Source organism: Gymnoscopelus braueri, assembly GCF_963280865.1.
Source record: "Gymnoscopelus braueri genome assembly, chromosome: 1".
Lineage (NCBI taxonomy): Eukaryota > Metazoa > Chordata > Actinopteri > Myctophiformes > Myctophidae > Gymnoscopelus > Gymnoscopelus braueri.
Genome location: NC_137603.1, coordinates 59,642,479 through 59,667,290, shown reverse-complemented (window position 1 = coordinate 59,667,290; position 24,812 = coordinate 59,642,479). Strand labels below are relative to the sequence as shown.

The following is a 24,812-nucleotide window of genomic DNA, read 5'->3' as shown; positions in this document are numbered from 1 at the left end:
TGTGTGTGTGTGTGTGTGTGTGTGTGTGTGTGTGTGTGCGTGTGCGTGTGCGTGCGTGCTTCCTTCAGGAACCTAAACATACATCAATAGGCAGGACAGAAATGGGTTGTGTGTTCTCCACTGCAAGGTAAGCTGGTATGTTTTTTCCTGCTACACAGGACATAAGTGGGTTAGAGTAGTCGCTGGTAGCAAATGGGTTAACGTACATCTCTGTTAAAATGGAGACAGAAGTAGGTTAGCTGTAAGTAGTTATTGTGATTCTACACATTTTAAAATATCACTAGGCCACATCAACTACACACAGAGCAGCTGTTGGATGATTAATGACAACTGACAACATTTGATGAGATTGTGCTGATGCACCAAAATGTTGCCACACTTTTAAAGGTAAGTTTGGTTTAACTGGTGCATGCACTTCTAGCATAGGCCTACCTATTTTGGGGGGCGAACATTCATCGGGCATATCTACAAGCACAAAACGCATCACGTTGTGAGCTTGTAGATCGGCTGTTTTTGGTGGAGAGGTTTGGTATAGAGGGAAAAAAGGAGCGGACAAAGTATAGAACCCTGGTCAACTAGGGTTTGAGTTATGTCAGAAGGGGCAGCAGTGGCTCAGGAGTTACAGCGGTCCTCTGAAAATTAGAAAGTTCCTAGTTCAATGCCATCTCCTGGTATAATGGCGAAGTGTACTTGAGCAAGACACTGAACCCCTAAATGCTCCTGGCAAGCACCTTGCATGGTTGACGCAGCCATCAACGTGTGAATTAAGCAGCGGTGTAGTGCTGCCGGAATGCACCGGAGCAATGCACCACTACTTTCTTTCTCCAAGTGAGGAAATATAGTGACCAGTTTGCATAATCCTGTTGAAATTCATATAAAGAATGTTTTAATTGTATGTGATGCGAGAGCCAGACTCTGCGCAGACATGTTCATACCACCTTCTGGAAAAGGGAACTATGTATACAGGTGTGCACAGAGCCTATACAAATTCATGAAAGGGCCAAATGTATCATATTAACATTTAAGGAGTGTTTATTGATCAGCTCATGTATTTGTGAACAATGACACACCCATGTAGACCTGGAACCCCATTACTTAACTATACCTTTCAAGCCGGGAACCCTTTTGGGGTTGTTGTTGCTATGTACAGTATAGCAACATCATTGTTGGGTCATTTTTGGGGGGGGGGCGGTGAAACCGCCCCTATGTGAGGTTTGGACATCGACATTCGCTGCACTGTGATTGGCCACCATTGTACCCCCCCCCCCATTGCACCCCCCCAACCCTGCGCTGTGATTGGCCACCATTGTACCCCCCTAACCCTGCACCGTGATTGGCCAATCACAGTCTATTCAGGACTGTGATTGGCTAGTGAAACATGACACATGTGCATAGTCCTATAAATAGGACTATGCACTTAAAAAAAACACATTTATATAAGTGAGGTTTGGAAATTTGTACAATTATCCTGCGCTGTGATTGGCCAAAAAGTACCCCGCCTAACCCTGCACCGTGATTGGCCAATCACAGTCTATTCAGGACTGTGATTGGCCAGTGTCACATGACACATGTGCATAGCCCTATATAAGAAACCATTTATGTTTTTTTTTAAGTGAATGTGTGATTCAGTATTGTGATTAGCTAGCAAGACACCGCCCACTTCACACTGGGTGTGATTTTTTGGGCGGTGAAACCGCCCCTATAAGTGAGGTTTGGAAATTTGTACAATTATCCTGCGCTGTGATTGGCCAAAAAGTACCCCGCCTAACCCTGCACCGTGATTGGCCAATCACAGTCTATTCAGGACTGTGATTGGCCAGTGTCACATGACACATGTGCATAGCCCTATATAAGAAACCATAACTTTAAAAAAACATATTTTTTTTTTTTTAAGTTATGGTTTCGTCCATCATAAAGAGTGTTTCAATAAATGTATTTATTTTTTGTACATGATTGGTTGACTCCATTCAGTATTGTGATTAGCTAGCAAGACACCGCCCACTTCACACAGGGTGTGATTTTTAATACATAATTGAAGTTTTTCAGAAAACTGTTGTTTTCCCCTCAATCTTTCCTATCGGTGGTGGGCTGCTTTGGCTGAGCCAAGGCTATGTAAAGAAGGAACGGTCAGATACAGTAGGCCTACATCACATTCAGTACAAGTCTTCTTCCTTCATGCTGGGAGGCAAACTGCATGGAGCCACAATTTTGATGGAATGCATTGCACTGTGACCACATATTTACTCCTTGGGCTGAGCCTGTTGGGAATGACATGCTGGTGTCAGATTTAACAATTCTTGGTGTGCTCATTGAAACATGGTGGATATGGTGGACATGGCGGACTTCACACTGGGCTCCCTCGGGTCCTCTGCGTTACACACGGTGAGTTTGAATTGGATCGGTTGTGAAGGACAGACACACACACGCCATGCAGAGATTTGCGCAAAATCCGCAAATATGTCACATTGATGACATCAGGGATTTCCATATATGGGGATTTATGGATTTATAGATACGAATGACTTCACACCGGGCATTGCGCCCCATCGGCTTCTCAGCGTTACACACCAGATCTCATCATTTATTAACCTCGCTTTGATTCAGAGAGAAGATTCACCAAAACCTCTGAACACCTGTTCTGTTCTGTTCTGTTCTGTTCTGTTCTGTTCTGTTCTGTTCTGTTCTGTTCTGTTCTGTTCTGTTCTGTTTTCCAGTGCTCATGGGCGACATCTGCTCGAACGGGGCTAAGACCTCCTCATGTGCCTGCTCGCTGCAGGGGGACAGCATCATATCTGATGGCACTCTCGGTGAAACGGCTCTGCTGTCAGACGCCCAACTGTTCCAAGATCAGTTTGACGAGGTGTTGACAGAACTCACAGAGAGAGACATGACTGACCCTGCACTGGCCGACGCTCTGACCCGACTGAGAGAGGTTCTGGTGTACAACGCCCCGGGAGGCAAGAGGCACCGAGGCCTGTCTGTGATTGGCTCATTGAGGAAGCTTGTCCCGCCCACCCAGCTTACCCAGGATGCCGTGCGGAGAGCTCTGCTGGTTGGCTGGTGTGTAGAGCTCCTCCAGGCGTTTTTCCTGGTGGTTGACGACATCATGGACAAGTCTGTGACACGTAGGGGACAGCCTTGCTGGTACAAGAAGGATGGCATTGGTCTGGATGCCATCAATGATTCGTTTTTGCTGGAGCACGCCATCTACAGGCTGCTGAGGAGACACTGCAGGGAGCAGCACTACTATGTTCACCTTCTGGAGCTGTTCACAGAGACTTCCTTCAAGACGGCGTTGGGCCAATCTTTGGACCTGATGACGGCTCCTCCTGGTCAAATAGACCTTGACAGGTTCACCATGGAGAGGTATAAAGCGATTGCCAAATACAAGACCGCCTTCTACTCGTTCTACCTGCCGGTAGCTGTAGCCATGTACATGGCGGGAATTGAGAGCGAAGAGGAGCACAACAACGCCAAACACATCCTGCTGGAGTTGGGCGAGTTCTTCCAGACACAGGACGACTACCTGGACTGTTACGGAGACCCAGCTGTTACTGGGAAGGTCGGGACGGACATCCAGGATAATAAATGCAGCTGGCTGGTGGTCAGAGCCCTGGGGGTGATGACCCCAGAGCAGAGAGCAGAGCTGGAGGAGTGTTATGGTCGCCACGATGATGCCAGCGTGGCGAAGGTGAAGTGTTTGTACAACAAGCTGCAGATGTCGTCTCTCTACCACAAACATGAAGAGGAGAGTTACCAACGGCTGCAGAAGCTTATCACCCAACACGCCCACAACCTTCCTCATGACGTCTTCCTCAACTTTGCCGAGAAAATCTACAAGAGGAACAAGTTATGTGAATATTGTAGATGTATTAGATTTCATAGTTGCACCTGTACCTAACAGCGCTGACAATAGGATGCACCCTCACAATGTCTGAACTGTTTTTTGGGGATTGCAAACCCCCTTTTACCTATTCTTGGACATATTGGATTGGCGAGAGAATGTCAACTCTACCTGTAATGAAAATCTGTCAATGCCCTTAAGAAACCATGACAATAACATGATTTCATAATTGTATGTTTGAATTATATAATTTAGTTGAATGTCTGAAATTTAAATAAAAGGTATATAACCTTTGATTTGAACAAATGCAAAGTATTAACAAGAGCTCTTCTCTGGGTTGCTTGTTTGATAGTGAGGGGACCATATTCTTTGTCATATTTATGGGGATTTGCAGTAGCTATCTGGTCATGCTGTCACCAGTGACTAAGGGTTCTAATGCATCCCCCACTGTTTGACAGATCAGGACAGATTTTCACACAGTTGCACCAATCTGAACCCATTAGGCCTGACCTCTGGTAGTCGAATAGTCGACTAATTAGTCGATGGGTGTCTGAGTCGACTGCCAATCTCTTAGTCGAATTATATTAAAAATATAAAAAATAAAACTTAGTTTTTTATATTAAAGTTATACAATGCAGAATCCCAAATAACGATTTTTAGCAACCTCTGCTGGTCACTACCGTCACTGCATACAATTTCCGTAATCCTCGATTACCCAGAATTCCATTCGTTTTCACCGGAAGCCGGAAGCGTTTCAAAAAGCGATCTTTTAATTGTTTTATACTATCTACGGATCGTTTCTCTTAGCCAGTGGAGCATTAGTTACCATGAGCTGTGCTTTCTTTTTCTGTTCTTTTTCGATCTTCCAATCCTACATTATCTTAACATCAGCGTGAGGTTCCTTTTTGTTATAGCGCGGCAGTTCCTGGCCAAACAGGAAACCGTTGCGGTAGTTCCTGGGGACGTCGGCCACGACGTCATGACGTTGGCCAGGAACGTCATTTCCCCGGGAAAGTCCCCCCAGTCCACTTTCAATAGAAAATATATAAATAAAAGGCTTCCGGGGGTGAAATTCACGGAGTGGGTGTTGTGAAACTTTTGCCACTCGCAAAAGATATACAATTTAACTTTAGTTTTGTTGAAAACGTTACCTAGTATTACTTTAATTAACTAATAGTTTGCCAAAAATAGGATATACATCATGATTTATTGGGAGAAACCAATTGTATATATTAAATCAGACACTAAGCACCCCTACAGCCCAAATGGAATGTTCCTCTATTGCATAACATATTTTTTGCATGATTTGACTGAGAGATTGGCATCGAATCAGACTCGATGATTCGACAGACAATCTCAGTCGAATCATGGGGGGGGGGGGGGGGTGTCCTTAGTCGACTGCCAGTCGACTATTGGCATTTAGTCGCCAATCAGATTCGACTATACAAATCCTTTGTCGGGGACAGGCCTAGAACCCATACTGCTTTTAAGGCAGGTACACACTGCAGGATATTTGGTCCGGTTATGCTGTCTGGGACCTTTTTTGGCGCTCGCCGACAAAACCTCCCGATCTGACACAGATCGGGCTGTGATCGGCGAGGTTTTGGTCGCTGTGTGTGAAAGGCTCTGCGAGAGGATACGGCCACGATAATTACGCTCGCCGATAGCTTCCCGACCGTTTTCAAATATCTAGCTGGTTAGATATTCAGCTCTGTCCCAGACAGGACATCAGACAATATCATACAGTATGAAAGGAGCTGAGACCACGCTGCGAGGAGATGCACGCTACAGCCAATGAGAGCACATTTAAGCCACCATGGCTATGGAGGGTCGTTGGACCTATAACCACAACAAACAGTCCTTACCGTAATATTACCGTCCAGCCCTGTATTAAGTTAAACATTATAAAACTAAATATTTTAGAGCAATTGCACAGAGAGAGAGAGAGAGAGAGAGAGAGAGAGAGAGAGACTGAGAGAGCCAGAGCAAGTGTCTGTGTCTGTGTGTGCAGCTGCAGCATGTATCAGACAGCGTTGCCAGATTTTGCGAGAAATAAGCAACCATGTTTGTGAAAACAAGGTTCAAGGTTCAAGGTTCAACTTTATTAGTGTCCCAACAAAGGGCAAATGGGTTTACAACAAAAGTCAGCAAAACATATTACATACATTAAACATATCTCTTGTTGCTGGTCGCTGCGTGCGCAAGCGCCCTGTTCCCTCATGCAAGAATTGGGTGCCCAACAAAACCGACTATAAGCACTTTAAACCTATATACAAATACATTGGATATTTGAAAAATAGCCAATCTACAAGCTCACGTTGTAGATCGGCTATCAAAGAAAAATCTTGAAAAAAATTGAAAATTATGGAATATTTTCCAAATCCACACAGATCTTGTATGGGGGTCTATGGCACAACATATTATTTTCAGAAGGGGGAGGTCTGCGGGCAAATATTAATTTGGGGGTCCTTGCCATGAAAATGTTTGAGAACAACTGGTTCAAACAACATTAGGAAACAAGGCCAAATAAGCAACTACACTTTCAAGCAACTTTACAGAAAAGCAATCCCAAAGTCGCTTATAATAAGCGGACATGGCAACACTACGTGCTGCGTACTTGACGAGAGAGAGAGAGAGAGAGAGAGAGAGAGAGAGAGAGAGAGAGAGAGAGAGAGAGAGAGAGAGAGAGAGAGAGAGAGACGCATACAGTATATCATGGGAGACGTCGATTAATAAAATAAACATAATAATAAAAACAAATGTATGTATCGGGTCTGACTCTGGACAGCAGGTCGGGGATCAATCTATAGTGTAAAAACCACAACGATAAATGACAGCCGATTTCAAGAAATAAACTCCTGCAGTGTGTAATGCTTAACGATCAGATGAATCCCCGACCACTTTAAAAGTCCTACAGTGTGTACCTGCCCTTAGTCCAGATCTGTCTATTGCTTTGGTTGGGTTGAGTTGGGTGAATGATGTACACATTTATTCCACCAGAGGGAGCTCCACAGGCAAATGTGAAAGCTGTATGGGAAAGAACAAATGTTATACTCCGCAGAAGTTATGTGGGATAGGTTACTTTTTGACAATTACATATTAATTAAATAAATATATGCACAATTACATACATCGTCACACAATTATCAAAAGGATAAAAAGGCAATAAAGCCTTAATTAGCCAATAATGTTTTATTTCCATTGTGGTCCTTTTACCGAGGTTAGGTTAAGGTTAGTAGCTGGACCTACTTTTAACCATAAATAAATTGAGTTGTAGCAGGTTCCATACACATGTTAGTTGTCTTGTACATTGGAATTGTATGCATGTAATTATTAAGGTTTCGAACTTTCGAGGCCTATCAGGCTCGAAGCCTTATTGCATTCCTTGGCTTTCTTCTTCTGCCATTTTTGCAGTTCTGGCCTAACCGTGTGGTAACTTTTTACGAAACTCGGCAATATGGTAGAGGGCTATGCCAAACGGCTAAGAAACGAAACTCACAACTATTAGCCAAAGGGTGGCGCTATTTCACTCAATTGACTTTGAACAGGTACAACTCATTCCCCAGGGAATGCATAGATTCGCACGGACACAATGGACACAGCTGCCTTTCGCTTAGTGCAGTAGGTTTCACTTTGTCTTCCTTGTCTTCATGTCAGGGGCATCATTTGGGGTCCCAGGGGATGGCAATTGCCACCCCCCTAGCTATCACATTCAGGTTCAGTTATTTTATGCATTGTCTACCACAGAATTTTTGTTGTTGCAGATTAATCAGATTTTAGATCAGCACCAAATGCATCTCAATCCACCCGCCCATTTTGACCTCTGACCTTTAGATTTCCCACCATTTTGAATTATATGAAAAAGTACAAATCTATCTCCTCCTGGGATCTTTGAGCAATCTGAACGAAACGTTTTACACATGAACTTTGGACCTATGCCGACAAACGTGAGCAAGCGGATTTTCCATAAGTGAAAACGTTAAGCTTTTATAAGCCAATGAATATTGCAGTTTTATGAAAATTATTCGTCTGCCCCTAACACGTACATGCAGACTCACATTTGTTTGAAACTTTGCAATAATGTAGAGGGTCATTCCAAGTATCACTGAAACCAATCTTACTCCAATTGGTCAAAGGGGGGCGCTATAGCAATTTTTTTTAAATGACTTTAAACAGGCAAAAGTCATGCCTCGTTTGTCCGACAGCCGTGAAACTTGCTTACACATGTGCCTTGACTCATGAGGAACACATCTATCACTTTGACCAGTAAGCTCCGCCCTTAGATTTTCCGCCATTTTGAGCAGTTTGAAAAACACTTAAACCTGTGTTTCTGCAGTGATTTTTGAGCAACTTGCGTGAAACGTTCTACACATGTACTTTGGACCTATGCCGACAAAACGTTAGTGGCGGATTTTCCATAAATGAAAACATTAAGCTTTAATGAGCCAATGAATATTGCAGTTTTATGAAAATTATTTGTGTGCAGCCAAAATGATTCTATCAGAGTCTAGGACTAGACGTGATAGAAACTCTGAGAATTCAGATAGGAATTCAGTGTAGGCCCCAGGAGGGCGGTACACTGTAACAATTAATAAGGGCTGTAATGATTTCCAGCTTGGGTGTGAAAGAGTGATAACCAGACTTTCAAACGTTTTGTAAGTCAGCCTGGGTCCGGGGCTGACTATTAAGCTTGAGTTGAATATGGCTGCAACTCCACCTCCAATCTGGCCGGTGTCTCGAGGAATATGAGCATTTGTGTGACTTGGTGGGGTGGCTGTATTTAGACAGACGTATTCTTGCTCACCCAGCCATGTTTCGGTAAGACAAAGTAGATCAAGATGGTTGTCTGATATGATTTCATTTACCAATACACCTTTATAGCGTAGAGATCTAATGTTCAGGAGTCCACATTTAATAATTTTGTTTTGTGGCACTACTGCATTAATTTTGATGTGTGCCAAGTTTTTATGCACAGCTCCTCGAACCCTTGGTTTCATATGCAATGATTGACAGGCAAAATCAGCGACACCCGCAGGCAAAGATTAATTTTTTCATTGCAGTTGAAAAGGCTTTAGAAATGTGACAGAAAAACACCTGCAAAGGCTAACTGCAGTGGAATTTTCAGTTAAAACGTCTGAAGGACCATGACAAACACTTTTGTAAAACTGGATGTCATGAAAGCTTTAATGTGTATTTTCAGACATTACATCTTTTAAATGATAATAATAACATTTGACAGCCCCCCTGTAGTAGGGGTCCCGGACCCCTGTTGAAGACCTGTGCACTAGAGCATCAGTACACTGATATGCTCTCTTGTAGTCCCATAGAAGCAGAAAGAATAATGATGTCCTTCCATACAATAATTCATAGGCATTAGCATGCATGGAGAGGTCTTCATTTATCTTAGAATCATGTTTTTGAATGCCTGATGGTAATTTGGTGGCAGGCAGGCCCTTAATTGGCATAGAACAATGCCTTAGGGCATTGTCACAGCCATCCTTTTAAAGTCAGAACCAGAGCTAGTTAGGCTGTTACATTATATCAGTTTGGTTCTAATTATCACAACCGCAAGACAGGGAATGCATAGATTCGCACGGACACAACGGACACAGCTGCCTTTCGCTTAGTGCAGTAGGTTTCACTTTGTCTTCCTTTTCTTCATGTCAGGGGCATCATTTGGGGTCCCAGGGGATGGCAATTGCCACCCCCTAGCTATCACATTCAGGTGCAGTTATTTTATGCATTGTCTACCACAGAATTTTTGTTGTTGCAGATTAATCAGATTTTAGATCAGCACCAAATGCATCTCAATCCACCCGCCCATCAACATGTGACACACATGTTATAGACACGTGTTTTCTTTTCTGCAACCATACATTAATAATCCACGTTCAACATGGCGTCCCTATTTTAGGCATATCATTAAAAGCAAATTGTCCAATTTGTATGGTAGAGTATGTTAATACAATCTATCTTATACAGTTGGGGTGGTTGTATTTTGCCTGCCTGTTCTTCTATTGAGACATTTAGATTGTGTCAAAGAAAGGTCATGTCTCACCTAGACACAGGATCTGACACAAATTTTGACCTGATGGTGAAGATTAATTTAATTGATCCCCTGAGCAAGCAGGCAGGCTCTATTAGCTCAATGGTAAAAATGTCGGCACTTCCTCAGGAAACTAAGTTCAAAACCTGGGGTAGAAGAGTAAAGTTACATAGTGCAGCTTTAATTTTCAGAACATAATACATATAACGACTATGGTTCCTGTCTACAAATCTAATATAATCACCACTATCTTACTTTGGGGTCTGGATGATGTTTTTAATTACCCCCTACCCCTTGTTAACTGTAGACACATGCACAGTCACACAACCCCCCTGCAAACACCTCAATTTGATGTTAAGAAAAATAATTTGAAAGATTCCTGCAGAGAGCCGGGTGCAAGTTTAGAATTATGGACATCTAATTAAAAATATCAGCTGGAAGTAACTCTTAATTAACAGCACCTCCTCTGTATGTTTTGCCCCCTTCTCCTCTGGAATTCTAAGTAGTAACACATATCTTCATTTTACAGTGTGGCCATTATTCATGGTCTTACATGAAATATTGAAGACCGAGGCAGATATATTATCTTATAATGAAGTTACAACTCATTAGTTGCCTGTAATGTTGGTTCTAGGAACTGACTATTATTCTGTGGTTGCCTCAGCTAACCGCCTAAAATGTTGGCAGATATTAACTAGTTTATTCTATTTTATAATGTCTGAATCAAAAATGTGGGAACCCATATTGAAATGTAAAATAATGACCTTTATTGTCATATTTTAAGTTAATATTTAAAGCCCTGCATGGACAGGCTCTCAAGTACGTTACTGATATGCTGGAGGCCTACAAGTGCAGCCTCAGATCCTTAAGGCTCTATTGGTGGTTCTTACGACACACCTCACTACTCGGGTGTGATCGGGCTTTTTCGGTCCGGGCCCCTGGGCTTTGGGATGCCCTCCCTGAGAATCTGAGGCTAGCACAATCGGTGCTTTTTTTTAAATCTCTTCTGAAAACATCTGTATGTAAAGTGTTTTTCTTAGGTCTATCTGCCTTTAATTGGTACTTGCTGTATATTGTTTATGCTATTGATAATATGTTGTTTGTATTGTTGTTTGTATTGCAAAGTGCTCTGTAAAGCACTTTGTAACATTGTTTAGAAAAGCGCTATACAAATAAATTCCTTAACCACTTAAACCCTATATACATTACTTCATTGACTGGGGTCCCCCAGGAGTCTATACTTGGTCCCCTCGTTTAATTTGTTTTACTCTACACCACGTTCTACCACGTCACATTGTGAGCTTGTAGATCTGCAATTTTTTGCAGAATGTTCGCCTATACATGTCCAAAAAAGAGACGCTGTGGTTAATGGAATCAACCAAAATAACATTAGCCCAACATTTACCTGCCTCTGACCAGCGTCTTGATCTCAGCTGGATCTTTCAATGTGTGAAAAATGGAGATAGTTGTTTTCTGCCTGACAGCTACAATATATTCCTATGATCTGAATAGAAGAGGACATAATAGAAACATATGGTTGATTCCATTGAATCTACTTTCTAAAGTTCAAATTCTACGTCTGTCTATTTGTCTGTACACTGTGCAGAATGCCCACTTATAGACTGGACATTCACAACCCGTTGTCAACACAATACCCTGGCAATGATGGGCAGGTTGATAACATGAAGCTTTGTGCTCAGGGGTCATCAATATGTCCGTACATGGACAAACGTGTCCATGGCAAATTAGCTATTTTCAGTTTTCAGTTTTTTACATAACATAATGCCAGACCCAGAGGGTCGGCCTTCATGAGGCTTTGTCGGTCTGTCCCTCTTTTCCTCGGTCTGTACATTTTTCCTCGGTCTGTACATTTTTCCTCCCGGTCAACGTTTTTCCTCCCGGTTCAACGTTTTTCCTCCCGTCCCTCTTTTTGATTGGCCAAGCTTAGCGTGACGTAGTGCTCTGATCTTCAGATTTCAACCACTAGGGGTGTGGCAGTGCTCCGAGGAGCACCTTTTCTAGTTTTGATCACAAGACCTAATTACTGAATATCAGTCTTCAGGTTTTCTTCAAAATATGATTTACTACATAGGAGTCCACTAGTACTAGTGGTTCTCAAATGTTTTATTTGCAAGGACCTCCTTAACTCTGAAAGTGTTAAAATTGAACCAATTTGGACCCGTAAGGGTCCATTTGGTTCCATTTGAACACTCTCAGAGTTATAGACCTGTTATCGTCCTTCAGGGCTTGTTCTCTATGTGTTTCTGGTAATAGTATTGTCCGCTCATTTTGTGTGTCTGTGCGCTGCATCAAAATGCTCAGTACATTCTACAGATGAGATTCTCTTGTTGCTGTTCAATTTCTGTCTCCATTGTTGGTGGACAGCTGGGATGGGAGGGCAGACGACTCCTCAGTCATGGGATGATATTTATTCCAAAGAGAAGGGCGTGTTGATGGGCACTGGCAGACCTAAATAAGAAAGGACTAAACAGTGACTACAACCAAGGATGCAACACCTCACCTGTTCCCAGTACATTTTGATTACCGGACTTTTTCTAGTAGTTTTACTTAAGTAACACATGTGAGTACTTTTCCCACCACTGGAAAGGCAGTCTAGGCACACGTCTAGGATGTGCTTGCCACTAGGGGGTCCAACCAAACAGCAGAGAGAGAGAGAGAGAGAGAGAGAGAGAGAGAGAGAGAGAGAGAGAGAGAGAGAGAGAGAGAGAGAGAGAGAGAATAAACTGCCTAAATTAAGGCATTTATTAACATAAATGGTAATTAAACTAATAAGACCCTAGTAGATGTGGACTTGTTTGGAATTCAGAACCATGAACAGCACTGTGTATTGCGTGTAGGTGGTGCATGCGCAGCACGGCAAAAGTATTCAAAAGGAGATTAGCAGGCAGGCAGGCAGGCAGACAGACAGACAGACAGACAGACAGACAGTCACTTAGATCATTAAGTTTGGTTTCTTAGCCTGCTTGCTTTGTATGTCATGTATGTATACATCAAGTCCAAAGAAACAATAATTAACCATGAAATGAAGTTAAAATCATCCTAGTTTTAAAACTAAAGCAGCATGTTTCTTCTCCTGCCCAGTTAAAACAAAAAGTTGTACAGTTTACTCAATCTTGAGCTGAGAAAATTGGAAAATTTTGTTGTCTTTACATTCAGCTGCATTTGATCTCTGAATTTGTTTTCAAATTAACATTCTTGAAGTTGTAGTTCCAGAAAACACTTATGCAAGTGATATCTTATTTTTTTAGCTCTCATTCTCTGCTTTCGTACAAAAAAACAAAACAAAAAAAAGAATAATCGGTGTCAGAAGTTCACAAAGTATCTGCACAGTGCACACCTGTCTAACCATTATGCAAAAAAAAAGAAATGTTGCATAATGATATCCAGCAGCAGTGTTTTGGACTGAAGAGAGGTAATTTAAAGGATGACAGAGCCATGGAATGAACCATGGCTGCTGAGCTGCAGCGCCAAAGGCTGTTTCAGGCGGCAGAGGAAAGCTTTGATTGAGCTGTGGTTCCAAGTCTGCATACGTGTACAATGGTGTGATCCCTTTATCTTCGGTTCACATTGGTAAGCACTTAAATCCTATACTTTGTTGACAGGGGTCACCCAGGGGTCTGCATTCGTTCACCTCCGTCTTTCCCTCTATACACCAAAATCTCTTTGCCGAAAACAGCTCAATCTACAGGCTTTTACATCACATTGTGACGTAATAGCCTGTTAGATCGGCTATTTTCACAGAATGTTTGCCTATTACGACTGTCTCAGAGTAGGGATGCTATTGGGTTCATGTGGTTACTCAGGGGATTCAGTCTTTTGAAGCTTAAAGTAGTAGTTCACCCAATTTTTTTATTATTTTCTATCAATGACATTTGATGACCGGAGGAGTCTCTTAAGACTGGAGACTCCGCAGGTAATCAAATTATTGGCTTAGGAATGCGACAAAAACAAAAAAATACCCCCTACCCATAACTTCACACACACACACACACACACACACACACACACACACACGCACACACGCACGCACGCACGCATGCATGCATGCATGCATGCATGCATGCACGTAAAATTGTCCTCACAGTCTATTTCTCAAATTCAAATATACTTGTGGGAACATTTGACTCTGATAGTCCAACCAGTTGACACTGGTCTAGCTCCCAGTAGAATTTTTTATTTGAGGTAACAACATTTCGACCCGTGTGGGTTGCCTTTCTTTATCATTGTACGTATTTTTGTTCATTTTTTTTAGATGTGTGGGCTTCCCTCTTGGACTATATTTCTAACATTTGACTCTCACATGTATAGCAAAGTAGGCCTAGACACGCACACACGCACTCACGCACACACACATTCACGCACGCACACGCCACATCCTTGCTGTTACTGCCTCCACCCTTCTTTCAAGTATTTTGTTTGTTTCATGTGGTTTCCTTAGCTTTTTTTATGCCTGCTGATTTTGTCAAGATCTTGAAATTATTGTTCATCAACCAATATATCTATAAAGGCGGAATAATATTTGAATAATAAGTATCCACAGTGGTAATTCTGGTAATTAGCTAAGTTAACTAAAAATGGATAATGGATTTTGAATATTAAAGATGATGAATATATAAGATCCTTTTGACTTTGAGAAATGTTGTAATTGGATTTAGAAATCATTAGGTAATACAAGGAAAAGCTCTTCTTGCTGCTCTTTTCATTGGAATACATGGAAGGCACACACACACACACACACACACACACACACACACACACACACACACACACACACACACACACACACACACACACACACACACACACACACACACACACACACACACACACTACGCTCTGGGTGTGTGTGTGTGTGTGTGTGTGTGTGTGTGTGTGTGTGTGTGTGTGTGTGTGTGTGTGTGTGTGTGTGTGTGTGTGTGTGTGTGTTTGTAATGTGTGTGTAATGTAAAATACTTTGACTCTTGAGTGATGATTTTATAACTGACTACACAGTAGATAAAGTTATGGGAACACTCACAAAACAGACAAGTTGAGCACATTTTCATCTATAAAAGGCAGAGATAGGCTATAAAGCCAATTTGGAAATGCTTAATATAGTAGCCAACCATCCAAATCTTATTTTAAATGCAAAGAAAAGTAGGGCATTTTGCGACCATGCATTATGCTTACCATTGTTTATTCCACAAAATGCTTTTTTGTGTGTCTATGTGTGGGTGATGGCTGATTTAAGCAGTGGCACCTGGCCTGAATCCAAACTAATTGGACTCCGAGCTGAGTGTGACTGCACAAGATAAATCAGTCATCCCCCCATTCATTCAAGAGAGAGCCTCTGTCATCACAGCATGCCCATCTGCTCTGGCTTCGAACATCTCGCCACTCTCTACAACACATTTGTTTGAACCATCTACCTTGTTTGAACCATCTACCTTGTTTGAACCATCTACCTTGTTTGAACCGTCTACCTTTAAACCATCCACTTTCTGTAATTGTATTTGCCGGTGTGCCAAGTGTTTTCAAAGCATTTACTCAAGGCTACTTTGACTAGAACGAGTTTTATAAATAAGAAAAATACTCATTGACTGGTTGTGCCCATAGTCATAGAATGTATTTGTGGACCACATACTCTGGAAGGTTGACAGTCCATCTTAAAAGACAGCAAGCGCCTGCCAGTTGATCCCATTCCACCATTTCTACCCACTGATGACTGCTGCTTCCTTTTAGCCGGAACATGCGGTTGATGCTGACTTGTTGATGATGTCCACTGAACAGACAGCAGGGATGACAGAGAGTGAAAAAACAAAGGCTTGTGGATCAATATTCAAGCATAGTAAAGCATTGTAAACTAGAATGTGATTTTAAATGCCATTTCATGATGGTCTTTAAGTTCATGTCCCCTAAAGTGGAGTCTTAATAGGGGTGTCATGCAAGCCAACATACAAATACAGCGGGTGAATGGGGATTGTTGGTCTTTCCCCAGATTAAAAAGAAAATGGCAATTTGGCATATATTCAAAGATTTATATATATATTTTTGAACTTAACTAAATCAGTTTTTGTGGCTCTTTAATATCCCACTTTCTATTAGGGTATAGCATTTACTTGAAAATGAGCTAAATCTTGTCTGATTCATCCCCAAAAGGGACATTTTTAAATTGATATACCGGTAAAAACTCTAGATCCACAAAGTAATTTGATTTAGAGAACAGAAAACCATACACATACTGTAGATGAAAGGAATCTGCCAACATGGCAATAGTTCTATTTTCAAATACAATGCATAGGAAGCAGCATAAGTACACATTAGACTGTGCTGACGTGACATAGTAGCAGTGTCTGCTCCGTTGCCAATAACAGCTCAGACTGAGCAGTAGTAAACTATTTTCCAAATTGCTCAGCCTCTGCAAAGTAGGGAGACGACATGAGCTGGCTGCTAAGAAAACAAATGTATTGGTCCAAAAAACACAAGTCAACCAATAGAATCGGAACCAATAGAATAGGCCTACATCCGTATTAATGAGTTGAAGAACTCCTCTATCAGTCTGAGAAAAAAAAACTTTATTAAACACATTGGCATCCGGAGGCACGGTGGCGCAGTCGGTAGCGCTGTCGCCTCACAGCTAGAAGGTCCTGGGTTCGATTCCCGCCGGGGACGCTGTGGGCGCTAGGGGCGTGTCTTCTCCTCCACGTCATCAGCGCCCATACCCTAGGTGGGGTTGGCGAAAGGGCCTACTCTGTGTGGAGTTTGCATGTTCTCCCCGTGTCTCCTAGGGTAGTTAATACCCTCACAAAAACATGTAGTAATCCTGGTCGCTATACCGCCTCCCCCATGACAGCCGGGGCGCCTGATGTAGGGGAAGGGAACTGGTTGGAATAACGTGTTCCTTCCACGCGCTACGTCCAACCAGGGAAACTCCCCCCTGTCGGGTGACAAGAAGGTCAGTTGGCTCTCATGCCTGAAGGAAGCATGAGCTCGGCCCTGGCCTCCCTACTGTAGGGGACTGGTGTAGTGCTGGTGTAGGGCTGGTGTAGCGCCCAGGATCACTTAGGAAATTGGCACCGGGTGAAAAAAAAATGGGTTACAAAAATCGCGGGATAAAAAATTTAGTAAAAAAAAAACACATTGGCATCCCTCTTTTGGAAAAGCAAAATCTGTTTGATTAGATTTTTGATTTAGTCATACAACAGACAAAGTATGTAGGGCTTAAAGGAGTAGTTCACCCAAAAAATGACGTATTTTCTATCAATTACACCCTGAAGCCTTGAATTCGTGGAGATTTTTGGCGCATTCATCGGTCAGTAGGATACTCAATTGAGTCGGTCATCAAATTATTGGCATAGGAATGCGACAAAAACAAAAAAATATCCATGAATTCAAGGCTTCATGGGGTGCGTAATTGATAGAAAATACAGTAAGTACTTTTTTGCGTGAACTACTCCTTTAAGTTGTACTTTCATTCAAATATGGTAAAACCAACCCTATTTTCACATCCAGCAATACAGTGTGTGTGTGTGTGTGTGTGTGTGTGTGTGTGTGTGTGTGTGTGTGTGTGTGTGTGTGTGTGTGTGTGTGTGTGTGTGTGTGTGTGTGTGTGTGTGTGTGTGTGTGTGTGTTGGCAGCAGCAGAGCACTAATTGAGCTGCTCCTCTCCTCTCCTCTCACACTGTTTCACTGAGCCCCCCGCCCTTCCTTCTTTATCTCAACTCACAGCACTTCTCTGATATCACACTCTCTGTGAGGGAGGGAGAGACAGAGAGCAAAAGAGACCCATGCAGGGAGATGGTCTCGATTTCAAGAAACGGACACAGAGAAAGATATTACTATGCATGTCATGCTTTCTGTAGGCTGCCTTTGGGTTAGAAACAGACACACACACACACACACACACACACACACACACACACACACACACACACACACACACACACACACACACACACACACACACACGCGCGCGCACATGTCACCACTTATGTTCATCCCTATGAATGTCTGAAATCTCTGCATGCGTGTGAACCACAGTGGGGGAAGAGGGGAAAGAAAGAAAAGTTTTTAAAAAAAGTAAACAGTTGCAAAAACAAATACTGTGTATCACCATAATGTACTGGTTCCAACTAACGATGCAGGTTAATAATGAAATAATAATTAATACATTATTTCAGACCAGTTGCCTTGCCAGGATAAGCCCATTTCTATGACTCCTACTCCTAGCTGAGGGAGAGAACACCCCCCTCACTACGGTGAAAACAGATATGCATATTGACTATGGAGTTTGACAAAACAGTCAGTTCATTATCCCCACCAGGCCCGGAACGACCAATGGCGAAGGATCATGATTTTGCTCTTGAATACTTAATTGTTTTTAATAGCAAAATTCCTGAGTAATATCTGACCAGGAGTAGATACTTTGACTCAAGTATTGGGGTTGAATACTTTGTCCACCACCGCTCTGAGATCAGTCCGCTTATGGGTTCAAAGAAGAAACCTCAGTGTTTCCAGAGGCTCTTCTGCCTTTTCTTCAACATCCCCATAAAATGAACTTGTCTCATATGATGCCACTGATGATGCCCAGAGGACAGACAGTGCAACGGTGAAACTGATTTAATCCAGCAGCCTTAAGTATGTGTTTTATGAGCTAAACGCCATAATAGTTGATTTATTTGTGGTTTAATGTCTCACTACATTTACCTTCAAGCACCTCATAGTCAATGTAGAATTTTTAGAATGTCCTCAGCCATGGTTAAATGGTGATATCGGGCCTGCATGTGTTTATGTGTGCCAGCATGAAATTAAGTGTACTGGAGCCATGCTAGCATACAGTAACACCTAAATCATGGGTTGGGTTCCAAAACTTTTTCAGCCCGAGACCCAAAAGAGACATTCTACCTGGGATCCAAACGTATAAAAATACATTATAAATAGTGAGAAATAGCTGACCTGCAAGCCGACGGCAGGAAATGTAGCTGATTTGATGTGAAAATAAATAAGACTGTTAAAAATAAAGGCACTATGTCAGTACTAAAGTATTAATCCACCCCTGCATGCGGGCTTCAAGATGTCCACACCATTGTGCCTGTCCCCAGGCACCCCAAGGTAACTCTTTCAAGGTTCAAGGTTTCTGATGTTACATCTTGTGCACGGCCCTGGTACAGTACATGTGAGTTAAATTGTTTAACCTTGCTCTCACCTCAATTGTCACTAAATGCTTTGAGGATTTGGTGTGGGACTTCATTGTTCCATGCTGCCTGCCACGCTGGACCCAGATATGAACCCATATTGTCAGAACAGATCTGCTGACAATACCATAGCTCTTCACAAAGGACTGCATTAAAAGATTTGTACTTATTTAACATCACTTTCTTACCGAGTGAAAACCTTGCATTGTGGAAGTTGCAGTCACACTTCCCTTTCGACGTTGTAGTGGTAGAGGGGTGAGTCGCAACTGGTGTTTGTGTGTGTGTGTGTGTGTGTGTGTGTGTGTGTGTGTGTGTGTGTGTGTGTGTGTGTGTGTGTGTGTGTGTGTGTGTGTGTGTGTGTGTGTGCGTGTGCGTGCGTGCGTGCGTGCGTACAGTGCCGGCTGGTTCTTTGCAAATCCTCTCTCTCTCTCTCTCTCTGTTTATTTCCAATAATGTGTGTGTGTGTGTGTGTGTGTGTGTGTGTGTGTGTGTGTGTGTGTGTGTGTGTGTGTGTGTGTGTGTGCGTGTGCGTGTGTGCGCGTGCGTGTGTGCGTGCGTGTGTGAGAGAGTCATCTGACTTTTTTGCCCTTTTGTTTGTTTCTCTATTCTAATGAATATATAGATTTCTATTTCTAACTTTAAAAGGTTGGGAGCTTGTATACGGAAAATTATTTTACCCACTCTTTTATACCTGTAAACTCATGACGTGATAATAAACTTTTAAGTTAAAGTTTAGACATCCCCCTGGATGAGAAACCGTTTTCTTTTTTGATTGTACAAAGTGGCTCGCACTGAGTATAGGTCTATGCCTGTGCCCGTACACGCACACGCACACGCACGCGCACGCGCACGCGCACGCACACGGCACACGGCACACGCACACGCACACGCTGTGTGTACGTGTCTAGTCTAGACTTTTTGGAGGCAGAAGGAAGACAGATCAACAACCTTGACAGCCTGACGGATGAAGCTGTTAGTCTGCTGGAACAGTCTTAGAGGCTTCAGTATCTTCTCCCAGATGGCGGGAGACTGAAGAGGCTGTGACTCGCAACGCCGTTTGCTTTACAGGTGTCCATGAGGGAGAGGAGGGAGAGGAGGGAGGCTACAGACAGTCACACACACGCATATGCCGAGGCGTCGGGCGTGTCCATTTTCCATGTTATCTTGTGGTGGGCATTGCAGGCAGGAGTTCTGATTTTCCGGTGTCTAGTTTGCAGTCTCAAAAAGTTCTAGTTACTTTACCAGTTACTAAATTACTTGTTATAACTTGTTACTAGTTACTTTATATTACAGTATGCATTATAGTGTCCTTAAGTAAGATCCCCTAAGTTCTCAAAAGGAATGCCATATACGATCCTATTATACTGTACATTTTTATATCAACTTTATATGTATCACTATTCATGAATGCTGAATTAAATGAACCCAAATGCAAATAATAGTATGTAGGAACAGGTTTTACATTAGCCAAAGAGGTAAGGTGATGTAGCAGGCAGGAGTCAAATACAGGAAAGCAGTCTATAAAGCCAAGCTTTATAGAGTCCAGAGGAGTAAGCGGCAATACAAAAATGAATAATAGGCAGGGAACTGTAGGGCTTAAGATACAGTCAGACATTATACGGGAGTGGAGATAAAAATGCAATTCATTATTATTATTATTTGTGATAAACCAAACCATGTGAAAATCTAATCATTCAATGAAGCACAGGTAAACGGCGGGAGTAACTCTCATCTAATTAGTGGCCCGCACAAATGGATTAACGAGATTACCACTGTCCCTACCTGCTATCTAGCAAAACCACAGCCAAGGGAATGGGCTTGGCAGAATCAAATATTATTTTCAAATAGTATTTCTCATAAACAAAATTGAGAACTACTATTAGGGATATTAGGGTACATAGATGTCCACTATAAGGGGGTTCAAAGATCAGTGTCTTTTCTTGTTTGTGAGTACTTTACAAGTAAAATCAATCAATCAATCAATCAATCAATCAATCAATCAGCGGGGCTCAGCATAGAGTACAGAAGTCCTGACGTCACTCGTCCATCCCCTGGTTCGTAAAGTAATTTCACTATGGAGAATAACATTGGGTCATCTTAGAATCGTCTCATATAAGAATTGTGGTCCAAAAATAAACAAACTGTCTCGGCGATATTGTCAGGGAGGTGGCTCTGTATCGTTTATGATAGTCAGTCACTCATATTTGAAACAGTCTGTTTCTAGCGAAAATTTTACTAATTTGTCGGTAGTAACATTAGTGTTTTCTCACCGTCAGTTGATGGTTCATATCCATAAGAGTAAAACCGCCGGGTCATTTGTTTATTTTTGGAATACAGTTCTTATCTGACGCGATATTAAACACGTCTATGGGAATTCAGAACGGGGGGGAAAAACCGCGACCCAGGTAGGATGTGTAAATTACGTCAGACTTCGGTGCTCTATAATAGAATACAATACCCACAAACGCCCTGGAGCTCTGCTCAGCTGCTATGCTCATTTGTTAATTGCATGTGCTGCTTTCTCTCAAACTCAGTCTATTCTGTTGCTATGGCTTATTGCGCATATTGCATATTGCTTGGCCCCTGGTATTGCTGCTTGCAGCTATATTGTATTATTTTATTTTTGTATGGTTGCCTTTGCATCTGAAATCTACCCCAGTAAAACACAGTGCTCTGAAAGTTGTATATTGTTTCATGCCACTTTCTTCCACACAAATAGTGAGTTGTTACACCTTAGCGTGACAGTCATGTAAATAATTGATAACATCCTGAAAGACAATGGACTTGACACACTCAGGAACCATACTGCTGCAACTGATCGCCTCTTTATATATTTAGATAGACCCCTAGGTCTCTCCTACGGGGCACAGCACCCCCTAGCCATGCTGACATCAAATATCTCTTCTAATGCATCCATTACTCCTTACTCTGAATATCAAGTGGATCTCTGCTGTAGGAGGCAGGAATAGAGACTAATGACTAAGACTCTGCTGCCAGTTTGCCAAAATGTGTTTTAGTAGAAAAGCATCAATCACAATAGACTCTTTGTCTCCTGTAGTGAATGTCCCCTTCATAGACGTGCATCATTTAAAAGCCACAGTGTTGTCACTGTGGGCTTTCTATCTTAGTAAGAGGTAGACGAGAGCACTGGCCACAGCCATGTCTGGCAAACACCAATGTTCATCATGTTCTATAAAACGCATCGCTGGTCTTCACGGGAAAGTAACCTACAATACTTCAACAGACCAGCCAAACACTAACACTTTGGAACAGTTTGGAACACTGTTTCTCAAAGTGGGGTCTGGGGGCCCTCAGTGGTCCTTGAGGGGGTTCCAGGGGGTCCCCAGCTAAATGAGTAACAGTTGCTTAAGCCACATGTAGCTGATCTACAAATTCACAATGTGTTTTGAAGTGAGGCGTTGTGGGCCTGTACATTCTGCTAGATCTGTAGATCTTCTATTAGATATGCAATTTCAAATATTCTCTTTCAGGTTCCCTGGCCATTTCCCCCCCAAATGGGCATCCACAGACAGTCACATAGCCTACATATCAATTTGTGGGACCTTGACATGATCTTGACATGTTAGATAACCACTGGTTTAGTGAAGAGAAAACAATGTGGAATGAACTTACAGCAGCATAGGTAGAGTTAATGAATCTTTTAATAGTCCAGACTTAGATTAACAAGCATGCAGCCAGTTAACATTTATTTATGTAGTAATTTTCATACACTAAGATCATGAACAATTCCAAGTGTTTTACATGAGGTAAAATAAGTACATTCTTACATACATACATACATACATACATGCATGCACGCACGCACGCACGCACGCACACACGCACATACATACATACATACATACATACATACATACATACATACATACATACATACATACATACATACATACATGCATACATGCATACATACATACATACATACATACATACATAGATATTTTATATGTGCCACTCTGCATAACAATTCCAGACACAGGGGCACATCACAGGCCTGGCATTTCCATCGAGTGTGCATCCTCTGTTTTTTTGGTGGGAGGGTTGCCTTGCAGTTTTCGCATCTGTGGTGTCCAGTTGTGACATTTTTTGCTGCACTCTTCAACACTCACATTTGCAACAGGAAGATGGTCATAGCTCCTGTTGGTGGGAACATCTTTCACATCCTCCCCACACAGCTTGGACCCGTGAACAGGATATGTAAACTGACTTCCCGCAGCTACTGAGGAGATTAAAGAGGCCGTTTGAAGTTGATCCTTGTTGCTTCAGATTGATGATCATCTGTTCTGACATGGAAGATATTCTTTGTTACAGTAGACGGGAGAGAAGCCAGGACTCCGGGGAGTTAATTTGTCCAGGAAGTGGCTCCAGGAAAATGGTGTTATCAACAAATTGAATAATGCTGAGTCCCCGATAATCACCGTAGTGGGGGGTGGGGTAGGGGGTGCAATGGACACGCGACGATGCGATGAGGGGGACAATTCTGGTGAGGGACCGCTGTCCAGTGTGGGAGGAACGGGCTTCCGCGGTGGCTGGTGGACAGAGGCGGACAGCCTGGATCGACGACGAGCCATCAAACGATGGTTATGAACAGTGGGTGGGGGTAAATCGTTAACCAGGGAAGACGGAGGTGATGACGAACCATCAGATGACTGGCCTGGGTTCACTGGGGGGTGCTATGAGTGTCCGGAATGGAGAATTTATTTTCTGGTGGTGAGCGAGGGGCATGGAGTGAATGGGAACAGGAATGAGGTCTTCCATGATTCCCCAGAGGAACCGTTTCCCAGGGGACAGGAGTGGAGCTATAGCTGGGGTGAAATTTGGGGCCTGGCACCCGGACGGGTCCAGCAGTCAGAGGGCATCCAACCATGGGAGTCCAGCTTGACCGCAGTTGAGGCGATGACAGCAGGCCTATACAGAGACTTCAGAATCACTCGTGGCAGTCTCGGGGACAGGGTGGATGGCACCCGGACGGAAGGAATCGAGGTGAATCTCATCTTCTCTGATTTGATTGAGCCGGGACAAACTTCTGCTCGGACACCTTCTGTGAAAGCTGGACACATCTATCGCAGCCGGACGATATAGCTACTCCTCCGAGTACCAGGGAACTTTAAAGTGGTTGGGGCGACTGCAACTTTGAAGAAATAATGAATATAAGGGGAACTCAGTTTGGCTTCATTAATAGGTGCACCACATGTAAACTATGGGTGTCATATCCCATGCGACCCCCCAGTACTCTGATAACGGGTATAGTGCACTATACTATACAGCGTAGTACTTCACTACTGTACGTAAAGTAGTGAAGGTCACAGTAAACCTGACCTTTGATGTTTGACCACCAAATCTAAGCAGTTCATCCTTGTGTCAAAATTTGAAGAAGTTCCCTGAAGACGTTCCTGAGTTATCGCGTTCACAAGGTTGCTAAAGATGGACGGACGGACGGACGGACGGACGGACGGACGGACGGACAGACAGACGGACGGACGGAACAAAGCCTCCTCCATTCATTAGATTTATTTCCCATTTCTGGTTATGGAACCTGTATGTGAGGCAGGCCTTTTCAGCTTCATATACATGTAGAACCTTTTTTGGTAAGAGTGGGGCTTTCATCAGTATACATGCTGTTTCTTGAAGGTAAGGTACGCTGGATTGCTTGCCAGCCATTCAAATCAGGATTAATTTGCTCATCAATACAGCCATTTACGCAGTCT

At 42.7% G+C, this 24,812-nt stretch overlaps 1 protein-coding gene across 1 annotated transcript in view; it reads left to right on the top strand.

Annotated features, from left to right (window-relative positions):
- Positions 1 to 2,316: 2,316 nt before the first annotated feature.
- LOC308089308 (farnesyl pyrophosphate synthase-like) overlaps positions 2,317 to 24,812 on the top strand; it is a gene marked incomplete at both ends in the record, with an annotated part of 34,227 nt that continues 11,731 nt past the window's right edge. Inside the window, 2 exons of the mRNA XM_080433964.1 lie at positions 2,317 to 2,386; positions 2,715 to 3,854. Of these exons, the coding sequence (XP_080290090.1) occupies positions 2,317 to 2,386; positions 2,715 to 3,854 (1,210 nt within the window). The remainder of the gene's footprint in view (positions 2,387 to 2,714; positions 3,855 to 24,812) is intronic.